We start from the raw sequence: 22,588 nt of genomic DNA on the forward strand, positions 1-22,588 counted from the left end.
TATAAACAGTAAGTACGGAAACTTCATACAATAAAATGTTATTTCAACAAAAAATACAAAATAGTATATACAAGCCCCCTTGTTTTATTGGGCAGTTTTATCCATAGAAGATCAATGATCTATGACTACTATAAACTCAGGTAGCAATCCAGTGCAATTGCAAATTTCCCAAGATGCCAAATTGTCCAAACACCATCGGTAAATCCCTAGATTGGATAAAAATTAACGAGCCAAAAAGGGTTTGCAAAGCTTGACCTACAGGGCGTCTCTGTATATAATATACAGCTTGTGTATAATAAAATCACCTTCAAAGATTAGTCTTGGGCTTGCCAGCACCAGGGACACGCCTTGAAGCTTCCCTCATTGTCACAAATTCTTCTGCTGCAGAAGGATGTATTCCCACCTGAAAACAAAACATTGACATCATTTAATAGGACAATTCGGGATAGGACAGAAAGATAAATAGCCCAGAGGATTCACACCTGGAACTGAAGCACATCTTTTAAAAAAAAATAATAATAAAATATAAAATCAAAACTGAACAAAACAATAGTAAAACTACAATAATAGGACAAGGTGTCCTCAGATTGAGTAAAACTGTCAGCCCAATTACTTTGTACGTCTCCGGTAGAGTAATTTGAAAGCCCCAGCTATTAATTTTTTTCATCCACAATACATTAAGTGGGACAGAAAAACCACTAAAACTACAGCCAATCCACTCCAACCTAAAAAAAAAATATAGCCATCATAGCGAATCTGCAACCACTCCTGTATACTCAAAGGTTTGACCAAAGACCCAACTGCAGAGTCTTTTCCAAAGATAGCAAACCATATCACTGTGAAGAAAGATATGAGCAAGACTCATTATTAGCCAGGCAAAGCAAGCAAGCAAATGTAAAGCCCCCACTTCTGGAGCATACCAGTTGTATTAAGCCTTCTCAAAAAGCTTTTTAACTTCCAAATGAGCTTCACCAACAAAAAAACAGGATATATAGGGGAGAGACTCCAAGAATATATGAAAAAAACCCCGAAGAATTTCCTATCCGCAATCTTAAATCCTCCACATCCTTCACCCACCTAGCTGGGCTACCCCTCTCTTTGGCCCTTCATCTACTAAGTCATACCAACCTCCCTCCCTCCCCCCCCCCCCCCACCTTTCATCTACACCACCGCCACCACCTTCTTTAAATCAATTCATCAATTTAATCCAACAACAATGCAATGGGGTTTAAATCCATAATATCAGAAGATCTACAAGGCATAAAAATGGAAGAAAAAAACCCAGAAGTCATCAGCGATTGTGGGAGTGGTCGGCAGCAAGGGAGGTATGAGAAGAGGAGTGAGATGGATCGAGAAATGGCAAGAGAATGTCGTTGATGAGGGATGGTGCTGGATGTGAGAGGAGAGACTAAGAAAGAAAGTTGGATGTTGCATGGTGGTAGCCTTATGGAGGAATATAGGAGAGGGAGGGAGGGTTAGAGAGAAGAAAAGGATCTACTATTAGGTGGATAGGGAAGAAAAACCGAGGGTAAAGTTGTCATTTACCACATAAAATTTACCCAAAATAGGAATGCGACAGTTAAAAAAAATTCCCCAAAAAGGAATATGTGCAGTATCAGTTTTCTGCTTTTCATTGGAGATGGTTTTTTTCCAATTAAACGTTTGGATCCATGATTCCTGCCTCCACTGAAGTTAAAAATTGAAGTATCCTAGAAAACAGAGCCAAAGTTTAAGATGGACTGTTGAAGACCGAACAATTAGCTAAGGAAAGGAGAAGAATAAATAGCACACAGCACTTGAGTGACTAGGACAAAGGGCATTTTCTATATTCCAGAAGTTGGCTACAGCATTCAGAAGTTAGCAGGACATCAACATGCAACTGTGCACGAAATACAGATTACTTTCAGCAGTCAACTCTGACACTAGATAGAAGAGAATGAAGTCTTACCGTACTATCAAATTGTGCCTTTGTTGCTCCACATTTCAGTGCTATAGCAATTCCCTGTACAAAAATATGTGAACAGATCAGCAATGCATATTCATGAGAATAATATTACTTTTATGACTTGATGAGTACTGAAGTGACAATCATACCAAATAATTACAGGAAAACACTGCATATACGTTCAGAAAAACAGAGATGATACACGGACAGAGATTCATTCTTTTCCATTTTTTTCAAATATTACACACATTAGCAAACACACACCATCACGCATGACAACATAGAAGTAAAAACCCATGACTTAAAAATTGAATCATTCCAACTTTCTAGTACAATTTGTGACCACTTAACCATCAATATATAGTCACAATGTCACAGGCATGATTCAAAGCTTCTCCTCGTATGGCATGCATCCACACATTCCATAGCTTAAGTTATAATGGAATGATTTTGTCTGTAAAATTCCACCTCATAAGTAAGATAGCATTCTACATGATGGTATTATTATGATAGCTAAAGTTATAATGGAATGATTTTGTCCGTAAAATTCCACCTCATAAGTAAGATAGCATTCTACATGATGGTATTATTATCATTTCTTGTTCAGTAGTAGAGAGACATGATGGTATTATTATCATTTCTTGTTCAGTAGTAGAGAGAGAGAGAGGGAGAGAGAGAGAGACATTAAAACAGTCAAAGTAACCCTCATCAAGAAATTTAACTCAGGGTCTGTCACAGAATGATCTAAAGGTAACAGGTTTCAGAGTTTCTGCTCCAAAGCATTGTTACAAACACTGAGATATAAATATTCTCCTCTCTTACTTCAAATACATAAAACAAAAAAATAATCATACTTCATGTAATCCTTACTAGTTGAAAGATAATGTTTCTTTTGTTACGGTTTTTTTTTTTTTTTTTTTGGCAGGATAGTCCCTCCCAAAGTTCCAAGTAAAAATAGTGGAGAAGACCCGTATATGGGATGGATAAAATGCATAAATTGCAGAAAAAAACAGCATAAACACACCAAATAAGGAGAATTTAGTGGGGGCTTTTATGATGGGCTAATTATTGTACTACATATATTACACCAAATGAAATGGAGAACTTATGCAAAAGGGGACTTGGTGAACAAAACTGCACACAAGTTTGAGTACACAGCATACAGAATATATGTACCTGCATTATTTCAGGTGCATCTGGGCCACACATTGATGCTCCAAGCACTTTATCTGTCTCAGCATCAACAACAAGTTTCATAATAGTCTTTTCTTGTCGCCTGTAATCATGGAATATAGAAAGATTAGACAATTTATATTAACACATACTTCCTCCATTTTTAAAAAATCTGCACAAGATTTTAAGAAAAAGTGTAAACAGTAGGGGAATGCCAAAATTGCCCATGTGATACAAACTAATGAGAGAGTGAAAAGGTGGGGCTAAAAATGGATGTTAACACATATTTGTAAGGGTAGTTAGGGAATTTGGTGTGTGAACAAAAGTAAAAAGTGAATAAAGCATACCAAATAAAGAAATGATGCAATTAATTGGTGCAATAAAAAAAAGAACGGAGTATATCACAAAGCTGTAACGGTCACATAGGTACTCCTTCCTTTTCTTTTAGCTCTTCCTGGTAGCTATTTTACAAATTTTAAATTTTTAATATTAACTATGCATTCACAAGCTTATGAAAAATTAGTATCTTAAAATAAATAATACATTGAAGTATTGAACTGATTTAATAAATTCACAAAAAACATTATATTATTCATCATACATTGCCAGCATTGGTTAAAATTTATGCCATTTATGGCCAAGCTATGGTCAAGTGCTTCAGAACAATTCATTCAAGAACAAACAGAAATGGAGCGAGTACATTTATTGCAACATAAATGAAAGAACATCAGCTTATATATAATATTATAATGCCATCCATGAAACAGAGTGCATGCAAAAAAATAGAATAACTAAACTAATCAACCTGTCGACGATTTTGTAAAACTTATTTCAAAAGCTATTGCCAACTTGCAAATTCACCTTTTGATGGGTTATATACATTGACATGAATATCATGGCAACAAAAGGTTGTGCAGTTAAAAAAGAAAAAAAATACCCTCATTAATCAGTGTCTATGCTTAAACTAGTAGTAGAGGAAATGCGTAAAATGGAAAGTGTTTAAACGGATCCCTTATCCTTTCAATGCTTGATTATATTCACGATCTTAGGACTTCTTTCCTTCTACACATACTTTGATATTTGTTCTTATATTTTAGCACGTGTTTATCAGATTCTTACATACCAGGCTGAAGAGGTAATAGTACAAGTTAGAAAATTATCAGGCTAAACAAACAGATGCAAAACAACATTTCATCTTTTTCCATTTTCAACCGGTGTAAGAAAGAAAAACACTCACTGTATAACAAGACATGGATGCCACCTAAATTATAATTTCAAACAATTGTATACCACTGACAAAAGCATGAGAAGAGCAGGGGTCAAACAACTTTAAATATAATGGTCAGACATTAATTTAAGAGCCTTAGGCCAGTGAGAGAATAAAAAGAGACGTACTGAGAAATAGTGTTTTTCATTGGGTTGAATGATGATGTGAAGACCAAAATATCACCATTGGCTTGCTCTATAGCTTGTTCTTCACTAAGACCCACCACAGCTAGAAGAGGTATGCTGCATAACAATCCAAATGAGTAATCAGACTATGCACTTATCAAAGGAAAATAAAGGAGGCATACTCAACCACAATCATGAACAATATAAGAATGAGCATGTAGAAAATCATGGAAGTATTTTCTTCCCAACTACAATCATCTCATTCATGAGTCTCTTCCTTCCCTTCTGTAAGCAAAAGCAGATTTTCTAATTGAGTAGCTCCATAATTGTTTTAAAAAGACTATCTCAAAAGTAACCAAAGCCAGTACATCTACCTAAAATACTTTATCAGTTTATTTAGCCACTAAACACATAGAATGCCTAAGCATGATGACCTTAAAGGAGATTCTTTCACTAATTCTACCAGTTCTCACATGTATGATATATGATCCACATGCCATAGCAGAGGCTGATAAAACCTGTCCTTATACCCACATTCCAAAACAAAGGATTCCAAGCATGTGCAACCAACTTAGAGCAAGAAAATGGGGTAGCTTGTCTCAGAATTCCATAGAAAAAGGTATACAAACATGGGGCAAAATCACTTCTTTTAATTGAAGATTATCTTTAGCATAAATCTAAACTCTAGCCAAAGCTAATACTCACGAAAACTTTAACCTTCTCAAAGACCTAAGGACCTAAGCTTTAAATAGATAAGGCTACTAAGAAAATATTCTATGAGAGCCCGTTTGCAAATGATATAGATTAGTTGTACAAGAGATAAATACCATATATATGCACCCATATTCTAATACGTAAAGAGAATCACTATTTAAAAATTTCTGTAAGCGAAAAATTCATGCGTTCTAAATTTAACTGTGAACACCTAACTAGAGGGTCATGTAAAGTGGAAAAAAATATTACTGTGAGCGATTTTTCATGTGTGCATATCTTGAATGATTCGATGCCTCTAGGTGAAGAGATTCAAAAAAATATGCCTTCATCAAAAGCTCCTCACTAAATGTGATTCTAACACCATTACAAGTTTGAAAGTTATACTAGACTAATAAGAGCATCCACAAATTACTAACCATACAACATTCACTGCTATTTGCTCTTACAAATTTATGCCTTTTCCTGCCCAGTTATATAAAAACAAGTCATTTTTGTACCAACATAGCCCCATTGGTTAGGTCAAATGTAAATGTTAACAGATAGCCAAAGACAATGTAGTGAATTCATAAGTTGAATAAAAAAATAAAAAAAAAATTATTTTGCCCAGCTACTATCATGTCACAATACGAAACTCTAATCATGTCACAATACGAAACTCTAATCATGTCACCTTATGAGTAACATCAATATTGATATAATTGTTTTTGGGGAGGCATTGTAATAAAAAGATATTAGGTGTGATATTGGAAACAATGGTAAATTTGTCATTTGTTCAAAGGAATGAAAAAAGCTCGCTATGGAAGTTTTGTTTTGAAACATTAGTTGCTCTTCTATGAGCTATACAATGAAGTAAAATATGCAATAGAAGAATTCCATATGTTCTATACAAATAGTCAAATTATCAAAGTTGCATAATGAATAGGCATGGAAAGGTTGCTGCAGAAATAAAAGGAACATATACCTTGGAGTAATATGAAAAATTTGACAACATAGTTAGCATGAAAGTACTATTGAAGACACAAGTTGCCCCACTGAAGTACACAAAATTCTAAAGCACACAGAATTGAAAAATATGATACCTGAACACAGCACATGCTATATAATTGTAGTCTGGTTTGATATTTTGGCCCCCAAAAACCGTTTTCTGAAACCAGGAAACAGCTAATCAATACTTAAATTTGGAGAATGCAATTTTCAATTACTCAGGGAGAATTACAGCCAATTGAAAGCATATACTACTGATAAATAAAATGAAGAACCATACAGCGAAACAAGTTCCTTCCATCAAAGCCACAGGAGTAAGGTTCATCCGATTGGTAACATCGCCAATTGCCCATATGGTCGGTACACTTGTTCTAGAATACTCGTCAACCTAAAAAATGAGAAACATTATCAATAATATGAATGTCATAGAAAATTCATGGACAAATATGTCACCCTTGCCAGCAACACAATCATTTAAATAAATCAATCGGAACATCTGAAAAAATGTTAATAGCATGATTGGTTTTGCCTGCTATCATCATGGTTGAGGCCACATAAACAGCTTAGGGTATTATCTTCCCCTAGTAAAGTTTCACGTTCATATTTTTTTATGAAACTTGTGTATAGCCTAAATTAAATGTTAGCATCTAAGTGATACTTGATGTTTCTTAATTTGCATATAAATTGCTTCATGACAGCTTGAGGGCATGATATATTGCCATTGGACGTTTCATACACGGGCGACACCCATTTGGAGTCTTTCTAATATAATACTAAAAATAATTTAGGTACAAATTATTCCCCGTATGAGGCATACTCTCCTTGATGTGACAAAGGTCTTAATAGAAGTAGCACTACAAGTTTTTAGCAGCAGGAGCACCAGCAGTATATATACTATCAGAAGACAAGACCCACACTGTAATTCTTGTTGATATTATTAGAAGACAAGATCCACACTGTGATTCTAGCTGAATTGTACAAAAGTGGAATAGCAAGACATTTTTTGTTAAGGCCACAAGTTCAAACCACCCTTGTTATTTCATATCACGATCAGTAAACAATAAGTTAGCATATAAAGAGCTTGTTAAGGTCAGAGGCAAGTATAAGCAAAGAAATACCTTAACAGCTCCTGTTTGGTCAAGCTCTACACCTACAGCTTCCAGATTCAGCCTTTTTGTGTTTGGAGAACGGCCTGTGCAACAAAACACGATACAATTAATGTATGTAAACATTAATTGGTCAGAATGGTAACCTATCTAGCAGCATTGATATGATCAAAAGATATAGGTGTTTACAGAAGTATCATGCAATTGTGTGAAAACAAAATAAAGTCCTCATCCTTTATATATATATATATAAAAATAAAAAATAAAAAAAAACCTAAAACCTACCATGAATTCATGACCGGTATCTAATAACAACCAACAAAAAGACCAGTTTCCTTTCATTTTATTCTGTTCAACTAACTTAAATATTACTGATGAGGAAATGCCATTTAAACTTTGTTCAAAGTGAAAAAAAAAAACAGATACAAATAGACATTTAAATTCCTGCAGAACCTCCTCAATCCACACCTTTCAACCCCATTATTGATGCTACCCATTGCTGATGCATGAGCTACTCTATTTCCGACCCTCCTTGCAAACGAGAAACTACATGAAACAGGTTAAGGCTAGATTTAGGATGACCACACTGGCAGTACCAAAAACTAAACTCTCACATTTTCTAGCTCAAACTCTCTGACAATCTTTAACAATATTACTATATTGTCACAACCTACAACCCAACTTCCCTTGCTTTGTAAACGGCATGTCTCACGGCTAAGGCCTCAAAAGCATCAAAATTGCCGTAAGAGCATTTGACCACAACATCTCCTTTGCCCTTCAAAAGCCCACAAAACAGACTTGTACAAATTCAAAACAGTACGTTGGATAGCCCAATAAAACCTATGCACAGCAACAACCAAGCCATCTCACAATGAAGGAAGACATGTGAGCACATCTCACTATGGTAGCAAATTAATTTTTCTAAAATAATCCTTGATTTTAAAGAGAATAAGCTGAATTTTGACAATTTTGATTTCACTAGTTGTAACTCGTTTATGCTAAACTCGACTTATTGTTTCTTAATTTGATCCCTTTTTTTTGAAAGTTGAGAGAACATAGCCAAAGAGAAAAATCCCAATCCAGATACCATGCATGTTATAATGGGTATTAATTCCAAGAGCATTAGGCATTGTCACCTACTACTTGGACTTCACTCCATATCGCTTCACTTTTTTCTAGTTCCATAACAGCCACCCCTCACCAACCAGACCCCCTCACTAACCTCAACCTACCACTAACTTGGACTCAAAATTTTACCCCTAAAACCTACAACCACTTCAACATAACCATGGATGAACCACCACCAACCCTTCATTCCTTCTGCCACACTTACAACCAACACACCACTCATCATGATCATCACCAAAAAGTGATAGCAAAGGGAAAGTCTCTAGCACCAATAACATGAAGATGCTCGAATCCTTTAAGCATTAATCTATGAGACACATACAGTAATTCAACAAAAGTTATTTAGGGTTTGGTTCAATATTAAAACTATTGGCTCACAAAAAATTAGATGAAGTTTCAAGTAATCTAGACATGGGCAGTAAATAAAGCACTATATAGCAAGAGAACATGAAATAATGATACTGTAATCCCCCGAATTTTTTAAATATTTTATAAATGAAATTTTATTTTATTTATAATATTTATTTATTATTTTCCAGAATTTAATTTCAAAAGTTTCAAATTATTAATCTGGGTTGAAAATTATTTGAACAAATTATTTTATGCACCTTTATTCTACAATTTGTGTCCAATCAAACAAGTCTAACTCATTTGTTTACTTAATTGACCCATTATTTTTATGAGGCTCAATCTTCCTATTTACCCTACAATTCTCTCCTATAAATACCCCATTAATCCCCAAAATTTTCCCACACAAAAAGGTTAGTCTTATTTTCTCCTTTGTTTTATTAATTTGTATAATTATAATTATTGATTTATGGATTTTGATTTTATTGTTTGAAAGTAATTTAATTAGTATCAAGTTGTTTTTGATGATTAAACTTTATAATTTCAGATTTTATAAAAGTCATAATTTTCAGATTTTGTAAATTTTATAACCTAGGGTTTTTAATTATTGAAAATCCTGATTTTAGGGTTTTTAATGAACAATTGATTTAGGGCTTTTATAGTAATGATGTTTTGAAATTTTAGTGATTATAACTAATGATTAGTTAACTTAATTCTAGATTAATTTTGAACATGTAAATTCGTGTTTTAATTTTTAGATTTCTGTTCGTTAATATTAATCCTGTTTTAATCCCGGTCAGGTTCTGAACTCATCCGATTTTGATAAAAAAGTACAGTTTTCCATGTAGAAACAACGTTTTAAGAAAGATTCACCACCTTTGGTAGTGAGCACCACCCTCTCGTGGCCAAATTCAGCCTCTAAATATGATTTTCAGGCAGTTTTTGATTTTAACGAAGTTTTTTTTATACTTAAAATATTATCCTTGAGTTTGATTAATAAAATTAATTATGTTTAAAGTTAATTAAGCATAAATATATGTTTTTATTGAAGTTTTAAGTGCTGGAAATAGTTTCTAGATACTACTTTTGATATTTTATAAAGAGGGTTTAATCACCCATTAAAAGGGGAATTATTAGGAGTTTTTAAATAATTTTCAGATTTTTATTAAACTTTAAACTTGCTGTAATTTCATGTATAAGAGTGTATTTTAAGGTTTTTATGAAGAAACTTTAAAGAACTATATATAAGCCTTTAATTTTAACTAAAGGGAAAGTTTTAAAGTGTTGTTTGATTTGGATTTTGAAGGTTTTAAAGTAAGTTAGTATTGCTGTAAATTTGATTGATTGGGTATTGATTGAGATGTTATTATTTGGTTTAGGAGAGGAGTTTATTGAAGGTGATTTCGAGATAGTAAAGTGGCATACCAATTCATTTCTCAAGGTACGTACAAGTTATGAAACCTTGCTTGTAGGTGCATGTTTAAGGACGGATCATGTATAGGGTTGACTGAGTTAGTATCGAGAACTTAGTATCATGTATAGGGTTGACTGAGTTAAATTGTTTGGTTATACATTGTGAATTTCAAATGATGTGCACTATTTTATATTGCAAGCATTATTTGTGCTCTAATTATGCAAGGTACGCTTAGAGGCAAAGGTATGTGATTGGTGTAAAGATTAATTTATTACTCATTCATGATTATGCAAACAGGATGAGTAAAGGAAGAATTCAAGTCTTATAAGACGAGGTTAAGGTTTTGGGGTGCCTTATGCACTTAAGGTGTTTATACACCTAGGTAGTTAAAGGAATAAATAATAAATGTTGCTTGTCACTAATAAATCAAGAATTGAAATTGGAAAGTTGTTTTACTTGATTGAATTGATATTGGATTGATTGTATTGTTTGCATATGAGTCATCACCAAGTCTAAACCTGTAAATCACGTAAAGTGCAAGATTGATGAGCAATAAAACTCTGGATTGGTGCACTTCTGGAGTAATGACAATCAAGGGTTGGGGCACACGGGGTATTAGCCGTGTACTTTTATCGAGGCCGTCTGATCTACGAGTCTCCTATTTCAAATATTTTTTTTTAAAACTAAGAGTTAAGTGAGATCTCATACTAACTACGGTCACGGAGTCGCGCCTGTGGTTGTTGGATGTTTATTGATGTTTCCGAAAGGAGGCATGGGGTTTTTCTTTTATTGGTGTTCCAAATGGAGCATGGGTTGGACAACCTTATCTATTACGTAATCCAATGAATAAAAATAATGATTTACCTATTAATTAATGAAGTCTTAGTAATATAAATAGTCGAGTCTATAAACTAATCATGCGTAATGGTTGATTATTAGTAGCATGTTAGGGATTTCTTTTATGTTTTGCAGCTTGTATGTACTCAGCTTTGCTGATTGCGTGCTTTTGTGTGTGTCTTTCTTTGGTCATGGCCTTCGCCTTTCAATGACCCTATGACGATCCAATTTTTACACTTGTAATATTGGGGAGCAGATTAACCACAGGTTCTTACACATGCATGGGATTTTGAGTGGAGTGTTGGTTACTTTTCACTACTTATTTTGCTACTTACTTTTGAATTCATTAAACTCAATTTCATTTTTTTACAATTTTAACTAATTTGGGTTTTGAATAAGGGCCTTAATGGTTCCAAGTTGTATGATTTAATTTAGTTTTGGTTATTAGTTTTGAAACTTATTTATAATTGATTTAGTTTTTCCGCTGCTAATTTCTGACATAGCCTTAACGTTTAAACACGTGGCGGTAGCATGTCAGTAATTCTCTTGGATTTTGTTCAGGGTACTCACAAGTTTAAAGAGAGAATTATTGGGGTGTTACAGATACCGTGTCAAATTTAGCTCCTAGCAATATACTTCCTCCGTTACTTAAATAATGCAACATGAAGGGAAACTATACACCCCAAAGCTCAATCTAAACTTTTAATATCTTTATCTATATAACAGTAAATTCTTTGTGATAATACATATCAAGATGAATCTTACAAGACCCACTTGACTATATTTTTCATAATGTATAGTCATAATAAGGCTAAAGAAAAATGTGTGGAAACTGACAAAAACAGTAAATGTTGCAATATTTGAATAGCAAAAGAAATATTATCATAGAAAGAACTGCCTACTAACACTATACAACATTAGAAACTATGCATGTGAAAATTGGAGTATAAACAAATTATTTTTCACCAACTTAACATCATTCAAAAGTCAAAACATTCCTATTTCAGATACTACCTCTTTTTACTTTTAGTTTCTACATACAGTTTTTGATAGTATTTACATAATCGACTTTGAATATCTTATGTAATTAATATAATAAAGGAATAACAAAGTCATGTGGAATCTTGTTTAGATTTATCTCAATGGTATTTTATCAATATCGATTTTTTTGTAGTTTTTTGCTTATTAATAATCAAATATATTAATGGTTAGAGATATAAATTGCAAGCGAGGCTAAAGAAATAAGGCAACTAATTTAAAAATAAAAATAAAAAAAAATAAAAAATAAAAAATAAAAATTTAAAAAAATTATAAAAAAAATTATAAAAAATTATTACAAAAAAATTATAAAAAAAAAGGCAGAGGAAATATGAAACAGTAACATAATTACTAAGGTCTAATTACGGCAGTTGGCCTAGACATTTACTACAATCACATCAAGAATTTCATAGATATTCAGGCAATTCATCTTAAGCTTTGGATTTATATATGTTTCAACCAGATCTGTAAAAGGGTACAAAAAACTTACCAGTAGCAAAGAGCACAACATCAGCTTCAATTTCTTCACCATGATCAGTACGAGCCATTACACCTCTATCAGTTTTCACCAGCTGCACAGCCCAAAAAATTAAATTAATAAGAAAATATTGGAGCTTCTTTGTCAGAGGCTAGACATATTTATCATACATCACATAATTAGTTGAGAAGATGTGTTGTGATAAGTTACATTCTGAAAGAAAAATGAACATAGAACTATAAACTACTTAAAAGCATAACCACCTCTGTCAGAGTTGTCCTTGGATGCACTTGAACTCCCCTACCTTCCAGATTTCTAGCAACAGCAGCCCTCATTTCATCATCAAAGCCTCTGCAATTCCATTAAAACAGAAGACTACCATATTCAAGAAAGTTTATATTGTAAAATAAGTCTAAAAGAAACAGCAAAATAAGAGTTTTTAATCTTTTGACAAAACTCCAATCCTCAGATGCCTTGAAAGGACCACCTTTTATGAGTTTTTTTTTTTTTTTTTTTTTTTTTTGAAGACACCGCTTTTTATGAGTGGTTACAAAATATTAGAGTAAAATAAGACTGTTCAGTATTATAGTTAATTTATTATGAACATTCTTGCTATTAAAAAGTGACCCCGCCATACATGTATTTTGGATCTGTCACTGTTACAGTTACCTTTGTCCCCTCCCTACAAAATCAATTTCAGACGAGAAGCCCTAACATCTCTCTTTTTGTACCAAAAGTTGATCTCCTTTCCCCTTTTTTTTTTTAAAAGCAAGCATCAACAACAGTCCACAGACACCACAGCGCTAAGGGCAAAAGGAGAGAGATTGCTAGCAACAGTGTGACATTCCCTGGGAAAATCTTTGCTCTAGTGACATCATCACATCATTTGTTTTATTAAAAAGAAAAAAATATATATATCACAAGACTGGAATGTAAATATATACTTTATTTTGGTAAAGGGTGTTTCTAGCAAATCTTGTTTGTCCTTCCCATCATTTCTAAGCATTCAGTTTCTGACAAGCAACCCTCCATTGTGCGCTAACATGGACTCGGAAAACTGCTGAGCATACCTGTGTCGACAGGACACGACCTTGTCACGGGTATGGAATCCAGGTCAGACCTGACCAATTACCCTTGGACACAGCTACTTCAAATCTTTAATTATTGAAACCCTAGATCTACAAATTGGCATATCTATACTACTATTTTAAAACCGGAAGTTTAAAGGACACCTGTCCTCTTCTGGCTTTTCTAATTATTTATTAATTTATTTTTTTGTTTCAACTAAAGTGTAAATATTAAAAATTAAAAATAAAGTAAAAAAAAATCTCTTCTTTACTCTAAACGTTTCCAATCACATCAAAAATACAATGATCAATTTTCATTTGGGTCACTTGGTTCCTCTAAATTTCATTATACTTTGTATTTTTTTTCAATTACACAAAAATTCAACAGTTTATCTTCCCTTCCCTCATTTTATACTCTTTCTCTATCTTCCCTCCCTCTGCTATTCCTCTCTTTCACCCTAAATCTATAATTTATCTATATAAACTTTAAGAACAATAGTGACATTGAATTTAAGGGAGCAATCCAGGTAAATTTTCTCAATCTTGTTTACAGTTCATTTCTTTTTTCAAATTTATTTCCAAAATTCATTTTTGACTTTTTTCGTTTTTACATAAGGATATACTTCCTCCGTTCTATTAATATTGCAACAATGGACTTTTTCCACTATTCATCACTCTCATTTGACCATATAATATGAGTTATACGTTAAGCAAAATATAGTCAAGTGAGATCTTGTTGGATTCGTCTCATATAATACTTTCACAATATCAACTTTTTATAATTTTTACTCTTACACAATTATTGATATTTAGCATATAAAATGTGTTTTGGGATGCGTAATTTTCTCCTTGTTGCAATATTAACAGAACAGAGGAAGTATTTCATTACATTTACGTAGTATTTTATTTTACTAATAAAATGCAATTTATATTTAGCATGTATTAATTTTACAAAAATCTAAGAACAATCCAAATACACATTAGTACAATTCTTAACAAAAAGTAAAAAATAAATAAAAAATAAAAAATAAAAAATAAATAAATAATTAATCCATGCATCTTGCGGGCTAAATACTAGTTAATTAATGAAAAACAAATGTAATATGTTGAGGATTTTGTAAGCCCTTGTGAAGCGACTGCAGGAAGGTGTTTGATTCACAGTCGATGGTCAAAAAGTGATTGAAGAGAATGCCAATGGCTGGGAAAAAAAAAATCTATTTTGAGTGGGTGGGCGAAGAGAGAGGTAAAGCATGTGGTAGTAATTTTTTTTGGTGTTTCCAAATGGTTCACCCTCTTGGCTAATTTAGATTCGAGGCTCGAGTGGTTAGGTTTCAGTCCCCTCCCAATTGTTGTTGCGGGGGAACGAACACACAATCCTCTCTACCAAGTGCCACCCCAATCTACCAAAAGCCAATTCGTAGCATGTGGTAGTAAGTAAAAGTAAAAAATTGAGAAGATCAAAAAACATTGTCTACTTCTGAATATTATCACGTGGGTCAGCAGGTCTGCAAATTTCTTTAACCCTCTTATTACTTTTACTTAAAAATGGACTAAGTATCCGATCTGTCTATCCGAGTCCATGTAACATAGAGCTTTCATACAAAATCGTCTCTTTTTTACATTGGTAAGACTTAGTAATATATATTCAAAGAGGGAATTGTTTAGCGTTACATTGGCACCCATCCATTTAAATATCAAGTACCTCAAGGGAAGTTCCTTTCTGAAGCAAAGATCTACATTGGCACCCATCCCACGCCATATAGATGCAAATTCAACAGATATGTACCTAGAGCAAATATTCAGAACATAAAACTATATTACAACAATGTAATACACATACAAGAAAATAAACCATCAAGAAACAAGAGGAGATCACAGCACCTTCTATCAAACACTAGATTATTGAGTAAATTTACTTACCCTCCTCCGAGTATAACAACGCGCTTGGGGAATTCCTCCAAACTTAAAGCCTCGTCAGAAGTTATTGCCAATTCCTAGGAGATCAAAATAAATCATGTAAACAGCAGATTATATAGCTTTTCAAAATTAGCAGATTAACCAAAATAAATAAATAACTAAATAAATAAATAAAAAAATAAATAAATAAAAAATAAATAAAAAAATTATTCAAGTTAAGACTACCATGATAATTTTCATTCAAGTTTGGACTATCATGATTCATGATAAATAACCTGTTATCCTTGCTTAAACTACTCCCTCTGTTGTCTTTTGATGTACCCATTTGCAATTTCACATATTCAATGCACTTCTTCAATCATCAATATCATTAATTCCGTACTATCAAAAAGTTAACAAAGTTACCTTTTGGAAACTATATTTCAAGACAGTTTAAAAAGGAAAATGTCACCAATGTAGAATTCCAAAACTAGTTCTATATAATTTAATATTTTGAGCACCAATCCAAAGGCAGATAAACCCAAAAAATAAATGAGTTGGATAATACTTTTACTGTACATTATCATAAGTAAAATTTTACAAGTAGCTTTCATGTGGTAAAATTGATAAGCATATGAAAAGTTAATCACATACTTAAAAAATGTCTTGGCCAAAAAAATTGAATGGAATTTACCAAAAATGTTAGTAATAAATCATTCCCTTTCAATCAATTCATTTCCTTTTACTCTTCAAATTTTCAGTCCTTCTGCGTAATTTTACATTTTTACTTTCTATTAGTCGATCAATTTCCTTTTCATTTTCTTTTAATTTACACATGTAGTTTTGAAAGATGTGACCTCTATTATTCCTTCACCTCATAATAATCAACCACACCTCAAGATAAAAAATTGGAAAATTCCCATTAGTACACCCGTGGTTTTGACTTTTCCCATTGATACACTCCAAAATTTTTGTCTTCCCATCGGTACACCCATGGTTTGGTCTTTTTCCCAACCGTGACTAACACCGTAGAAAGTATTTCATTAAGTTAAAATAATTAAGGCAAAGACTATAATACCCCTTTTAAACATCTAATGTCTCGATTTGCATGTTGAAAATTGTTCGATTAAAGTTTTGGGAATCCTAGTCGTTAAGGATCCAAATTAACCTCGAAATTAGCAAAAAAAATAATGCAAGTGTCTCATATGCGTGTCAAAAAATGTCTCGATTTGCGTGCCATTACTTTTTTGTGATAATAATTGTTCGGTTAAGGTTTTAGGAATCATATCTGAATCGAACTCAAAATTGTCAAAAAAATAACAAAAATATCTCATTTTGCACGTAATGATATTTCTTTTTTGTTTTGTCATGACACGCAAAAACGAGACATTTTCGTTAATTTTTTGACAATTTCAGTTCGATTTAGAGCCCTAAAGGGTCAAAATGGCCCCTAAAACCATGGTGTAAAAATGCGGTTTCGGTCGCGATCGCGGGAACGGTCGCGGTGTTGCGGTATCGGAAATGATGCGTTGATCGCGGACCGGGTATCGGTCATCGCGGTAGAATTTTTGTTTTAGAGTTTTTTAAGTTTTATTTTTAAAAAAATAGTTTAAATACTAAATTAATTGTTATCTATTTCTTAAATTCGATTATTCGTATAATAACGTAACAATTGAAATGGAAAACTAAAAATAACGTCAGTAAAGTAGTGGAATTAAAAAAATATAAAAAGAAAATTGAAATAATCTAAATCATCACGTGACTTCTTCCTAGTGGGATTAAAAAATCAAGAAATAAATAAGATGTAAATAAAAGGAACCACAATATGTGGACAGATGTCCTACCTAACTCCCCCTTCACCTACCCCACAATTTTAGCCTTTAATTTTGTCCCTTTTTCTCTCTCTTTGGAGTTTGCAACAACCTAACAATGGAGTCTAGCAGTTCGCATCCATGGAAGCTGCAATACATGTTCAATTAAGTGATTAAACTTGCGAAATCAAGCTATATCTCAGGCGATTCGGAGGTGTATCGGCCGTCTCGGCCAAAAATGCGGTGTTTTTTAATACCCCGTTACAAAACGCTAAATCTCGGTTCGGTAACTTCAAATTCCGTTACATATCGGGCGAAACGCGATGACACGGCCGAATTTTTATACCATGCCTAAAACATTAACCGAACAATTACTATCACAAAAAAGTAATGGCACGCAAACCGAGACATTTTTTGACACGCACATGAGACATTTGCGTTTTTTTTTTTTTTTTTTTGCTAATTTCGAGGTTTGGATCCTTAAAGACTAACATGACTTTCAAAACTTTAACCGAACAATTTTCGACACGTAAATCGAGACATTAGATGTTTAAATGGGGTGTTATAGTCTTTGCCTTAATTATATTAACTTAATGAAATACTTTTTAACGGTGTTAGTCACGGTTGGGAAAAAGACCAAACCATGGGTGTACCGATGGGAAGGCAAAAATTTTAGAGTGTATCAATGGGAAAAGTCAAAACCACGGGTGTACCAATGAGAATTTCCCTAAAAAATTTATGACAAGGATCAAATAGAGCAAAGAACCAGCCTTTTACCAATTTGAGAGGCTGAACTCTTGAAGTTCTAAAATCAAGTTTTATGGGCCATGGAAATAATAAGCTAGCTTAAAGTGAAGCTAGCAGCCCTTCCATCAAGGTGCATGGGCTCCCAGTGGAAGTTAATAGTTACCATAGCTACATAATTTTAGCACCCTAGTGAAAGTCATAAAATTACCAACTGTTGATGAAATGAAGTTGTGTTGCTCATACTTGGTTTGAGTCTTTGAGAGCAAAAAAACCCACAATATATAACTAGGATTTGCTTTGTGACACAAAAAAACTTGCTAAATCTTACATAGCTTTTATTTAACATGAGAGAGGACCAAAGAGCACTTGAATATCGTACTTCCACACTAAGAATCATATCAGTTATATGTTTCTTAACTCCAAATTATGATAGATAAGAAAGTATCTTCAGCACAAATTAACCAAAATGAAAAGATTTTGTTACTCCTCTTATCCCCATTTTACCACCATCCTTGATCTTCCTCCTCCGTAAATAGCAGTACAGCATGAATGCAAACAGGCCATACAATGAAAAGAACAGAACTTGCCACTTAGGCCGAATTTAGCTAACATTAGTTAGCACTAACAAAGTAACAAGTTAATCAACAATGAATAATCAGTATATTTTGTGTTCATGCAACTAATATAGTTAGTTCATCCCCAACTACTGAACATTCAACAATAGAAAAGATAGAGAAAATTTTGGTTAAAAAGATAAGATAAAATATATCATAAGCAAATCAATGGTAGATCCTAACAAAGATACAAAATTTAAAACAAAAGAAAGTGGAAAACCTGCCCAGGAATATTAGGACGTTGCGCCCGGCTACCAGTTGCAATCAATATATGTTTTGCAGAGTATGACAACTTAGTGCCATCTATTTGTGTCACTTGGACTTCATTAGGACCAACTATCCTGCCCTCACCTTCGTATAGTTTCACCCCAGCATTAGACAGCAGTCGTTTGTAGATGTTATTGAGCCTGATAATCTCATCTGTCTACATTATACAAAAGAGTGCAACATAAATAAGAAGCAAAGAATATATTATATGTATGCAAATGCATCATATGCATGTAAGATTCTAAGGCATCGGAAAGGATTAACAACCAAACAGAAACCTAAGGCGTAGACAAATCATGGCCAAATTTTTCAAAATAAAAAAAGTCGAAGAAAATCAAACCAATTATACCTCAGCCCTTAATAAAAGAGTCGTATTTTTAATTTACCAAAAAAGAAAAAAGGATTGTGTTTTCATATTGAACACAACCTATTCTATGTAAACTGCAGCCATATATTGTGAAGTCCATGTAAAATCCATTAATATTCCATGAAGAATGCTTTTTAAATGGGCATACCAAAAAAAAAAAAAAAAAAAAAAAAAAAGAATGCCTGTTTATAGTCTCGCCGCCAGATCTCAATATATAAGGGTCATTTAGAACTAGGATAGAATGAGAATAAAGCGAACGGCTATTATTTCAAAACGAAAATTCCATCCTTACAAGTTACAACCTTACCATATCTTCCATATTCTCTTAATATATTCTAATTTCAAAATTTTATTACAATAGCCATTCAATAACTACTTCAAGGTTAAAAGAAAGGTAGATTATTAAAAAAAAGTCTAATGAAAAACCCTTCTATGGAAACAGACTTTCTCGAAACAGCAACAACTAACATGGACAGACAATTTAAAGCTAAAAGATATGAGCATTACATTGGCAAAGAGGAAAAAGATAAGAGAGATATTCTAGATGGTGACCTCCTGATGGTGGAATTTATTTCTTTTTTTTTATTTTCCATGACGACCCTATGTATCTAACACAATTTTGTGACCTTATACAGCATAATTTGCTAAGATTCTATTAAACAATTAATATTTTTAAGGAGATTCTAGATTGTAGTCTCTGGTTTTGCAAAATTCAATATTCATGATGGTGGAATTTTTATTTTATTTGATAAAAACATCTCATCATCGATAGCAAGAAATGAATGTGGTATATAGTGTTGCCAACAAAGTTCAGTCAACAAAGACTTCAAAACCTACTCACCTTCTTCTGCAACAATTTTTTCCAGTTGAAGTCGATCTTCTCATTCAACTCCCAACCAAAGCTTTTTGCATCCTACAAACCAAAATTACAACAATGAATACTACGTATATCAATATATGTATACAAAAGCTTGCAAGGCTATACAATTCCAATTTCCAAAGTAAGGCGTCATTGGCCACAAGATACTATGAACACTAACAAAAAGAATCTGCAAGATGTTAAATCATTTAAATCCAGAAAAAAATTAAGGGGTGAAAAAACCTTGAGGTGAAGAATATGCCACTAAATCTATGCACTACAGAATATCACAATATTCAGGGGGTCATATGTAGCCTTATATGTACTATCTCTTGCAAGTTGCAACCACAAAATAATTGATGGTGAATCTGATACATAAATATTTTAAATGCACAAAAAACCTAAATAAACATCTAGATATATTTTTAAAACCCCTTAAAAAACCACCATGTACTGTACATGTATCAGCAATTTCCAAAATTACAAACTAATCAGCGATACTGGTTGAGACAAACTCACCTCAAGTTCACCTCCAAAAGCACCTCCATACACCAATATTTTTTTGGGAACACAACCACGAATTACACATCTGAAGACAACAAAAGATACAAGAAATAAAACCCCTAATTAGATTCAGAAAGAAAATAATTGCAATAACAGCAATATTAACAATGGCAACAAGCCAAATTCAGCAAAAATCAAATGATCTAGTATCCATCTCAGTAATCTAGTTACTCTAACATAAGTATAAGGTCTATCAGAATAAATACTCTGTACAATGTAGCCCCAAACAGGCAAGGGTAATAATAGTAGTAGTAGTAGTAGTAGTAGTAGTAATAATATTTAAGGGGTCAAGCATTTGAAAACTCTAAATCATAATAGAAATAAGGCTTACTAAGATAATATGTCTCCTAATGAATATGCATAAGGTAAGAGACAAAGATACTCGGCAAGGCAAATTGAGACACAAATTTGCAATAAAAATGCAACTATGGAATTTTGGACAAAATTATACCCAAGTTCGTGACATATCATTCTTGTCGATAACAAGCTAGAACAAGAGAAAGTTGAAAAGGCTTTCATTGGAAAGAGCCTTACGGGCCTAGGGGCAACTCACTAAAGTTACCATCCTAACATTCATAGCCTTGCACTCAAAATCTCAAACTACGCCAAATTATACACCAAAGCGAACAGAGATTATCCAAGCAACAATCCATCAGTCCTTCCATTACAAAAAACAATTAAAATTATTTCAATTCGTAATGTGTAAACATATTTGCAAATAATTGCAATACTCAAGTAACCAGCTTCTATCAAATCCATCCTTTCACTAGTACTTACAAATATCATGATACGAACAAAAATGATAGTAATCAAACGAGCACTTCCAAATCGAAACACCAAAAGTATTACAATTTCAACAAACAAGATCACAGTTGCACCAAATCAAAAGCTAAACAAAAGCAACAATAATCTAAATCATATCAGATATCACATATTTGTAAATGAAATTACATTAAAAAGGTTACATAAAAACTTACGTTCCACCAACTCCTCCAATAACCTCCGAACTAATTGGATGAAATGGAAGCTCGCAAATTCCAACCTTAAAACATCAATCATTCAATAACTCAATAAAACAATCAATAAATCAACAAATACTCAATCATAATAACAATAATAAATAAAATAAAAAAATCAAAATCTAATTAATTCAATCCTTTACGAAAATCCATCTGACATAAAATTAACATGAGCAGTAATTTATAACCTTCACACCAAAATTACCAGAAAATCAATCACAAAAAAAATGAAAATCCAATAATAATTCAATCTGAAATGAAAATCAATCTGAAATGAAATTAATATGTAACCTTAGCACCGAAATTTGCAGAAAATCGAGCAGCACGAACACCTCCGCTTCCGGCACCGATAACGAACAAATCGAAATCGTAGTGAGCTTCGTCTTCGACATTAGTCTGGTTTTGTTCTCCGCCAATAAGCATTTTTCTGCCCGCCATTGTTGATTTCTTGACGAGTATGGAAAATGAAAAAGGGAAATGAAATTGAAGATTTTTTAGGAGGAGATCAAAGACCTACCCTATATGAGTTCGAAGTTTAGTCGCTTCAAAAAGTCATGGATATATAGACTTTGATGAACTTATGAAAGATATGGACACATGGCTGTATAAAAGTGTTAAGTGATGATAAATTCGATTTGTCTTGTGTGTATTTCACCTTCGAATGGTTGGATATATTCGTGTGATTCAATCCGTATGGAAATCATGGGATATGATCATCGTTAAGTGTGTTGTACTAGGTGTCAATTCAATCCGTAGAGACATTGGCATTGATGCATGAGATGTGGTTTAATTGTTAGAAGTGGAGAATGTTTTAAAGGAA

The 22,588-nt window shown here is 33.0% G+C and overlaps 1 protein-coding gene across 1 annotated transcript; it reads right to left on the reverse strand.

The window, feature by feature from the left end:
- LOC110692523 (glutathione reductase, chloroplastic-like) lies at positions 1–22,340 on the reverse strand. The gene is made up of 16 exons (XM_021869557.1): positions 22,060–22,340; positions 21,727–21,791; positions 20,705–20,774; positions 20,168–20,239; positions 18,913–19,116; positions 15,545–15,618; positions 15,327–15,410; positions 12,821–12,908; positions 12,570–12,651; positions 7,327–7,400; positions 6,489–6,596; positions 6,304–6,368; positions 4,514–4,627; positions 3,122–3,221; positions 1,949–2,002; positions 1–403 (listed from the first exon to the last, which is right to left on the reverse strand). Exons 1-16 carry the CDS (start codon positions 22,204–22,206, stop codon positions 308–310), a joined length of 1,497 nt encoding a protein of 498 aa, XP_021725249.1. The 5' UTR covers positions 22,207–22,340; the 3' UTR covers positions 1–307.
- Between the last annotated feature and the right edge of the window lie 248 nt (positions 22,341–22,588).

Source organism: Chenopodium quinoa, unplaced genomic scaffold (genome assembly GCF_001683475.1).
Source record: "Chenopodium quinoa cultivar QQ74 unplaced genomic scaffold, ASM168347v1, whole genome shotgun sequence".
NCBI classification, from domain to species: domain Eukaryota; kingdom Viridiplantae; phylum Streptophyta; class Magnoliopsida; order Caryophyllales; family Amaranthaceae; genus Chenopodium; species Chenopodium quinoa.

What these genes read in the sequence shown, in the direction of transcription:
- LOC110692523 (XM_021869557.1), bottom strand. Translation starts at nt 22,206, where the DNA reads ATGGCGGGCAGAAAAATGCTTATTGGCGGAGAACAAAACCAGACTAAT. An exon ending in AAAAATTGTTGCAGAAGAAG is followed by an intron (nt 19,117 to 20,167) that starts GTGAGTAGGTTT and finishes TGTATAATGTAG; the next exon opens with ACAGATGAGATTATCAGGCT. An exon ending in TGTTGTGCTCTTTGCTACTG is followed by an intron (nt 7,401 to 12,569) that starts GTAAGTTTTTTG and finishes TTTGTTGCACAG; the next exon opens with GCCGTTCTCCAAACACAAAA.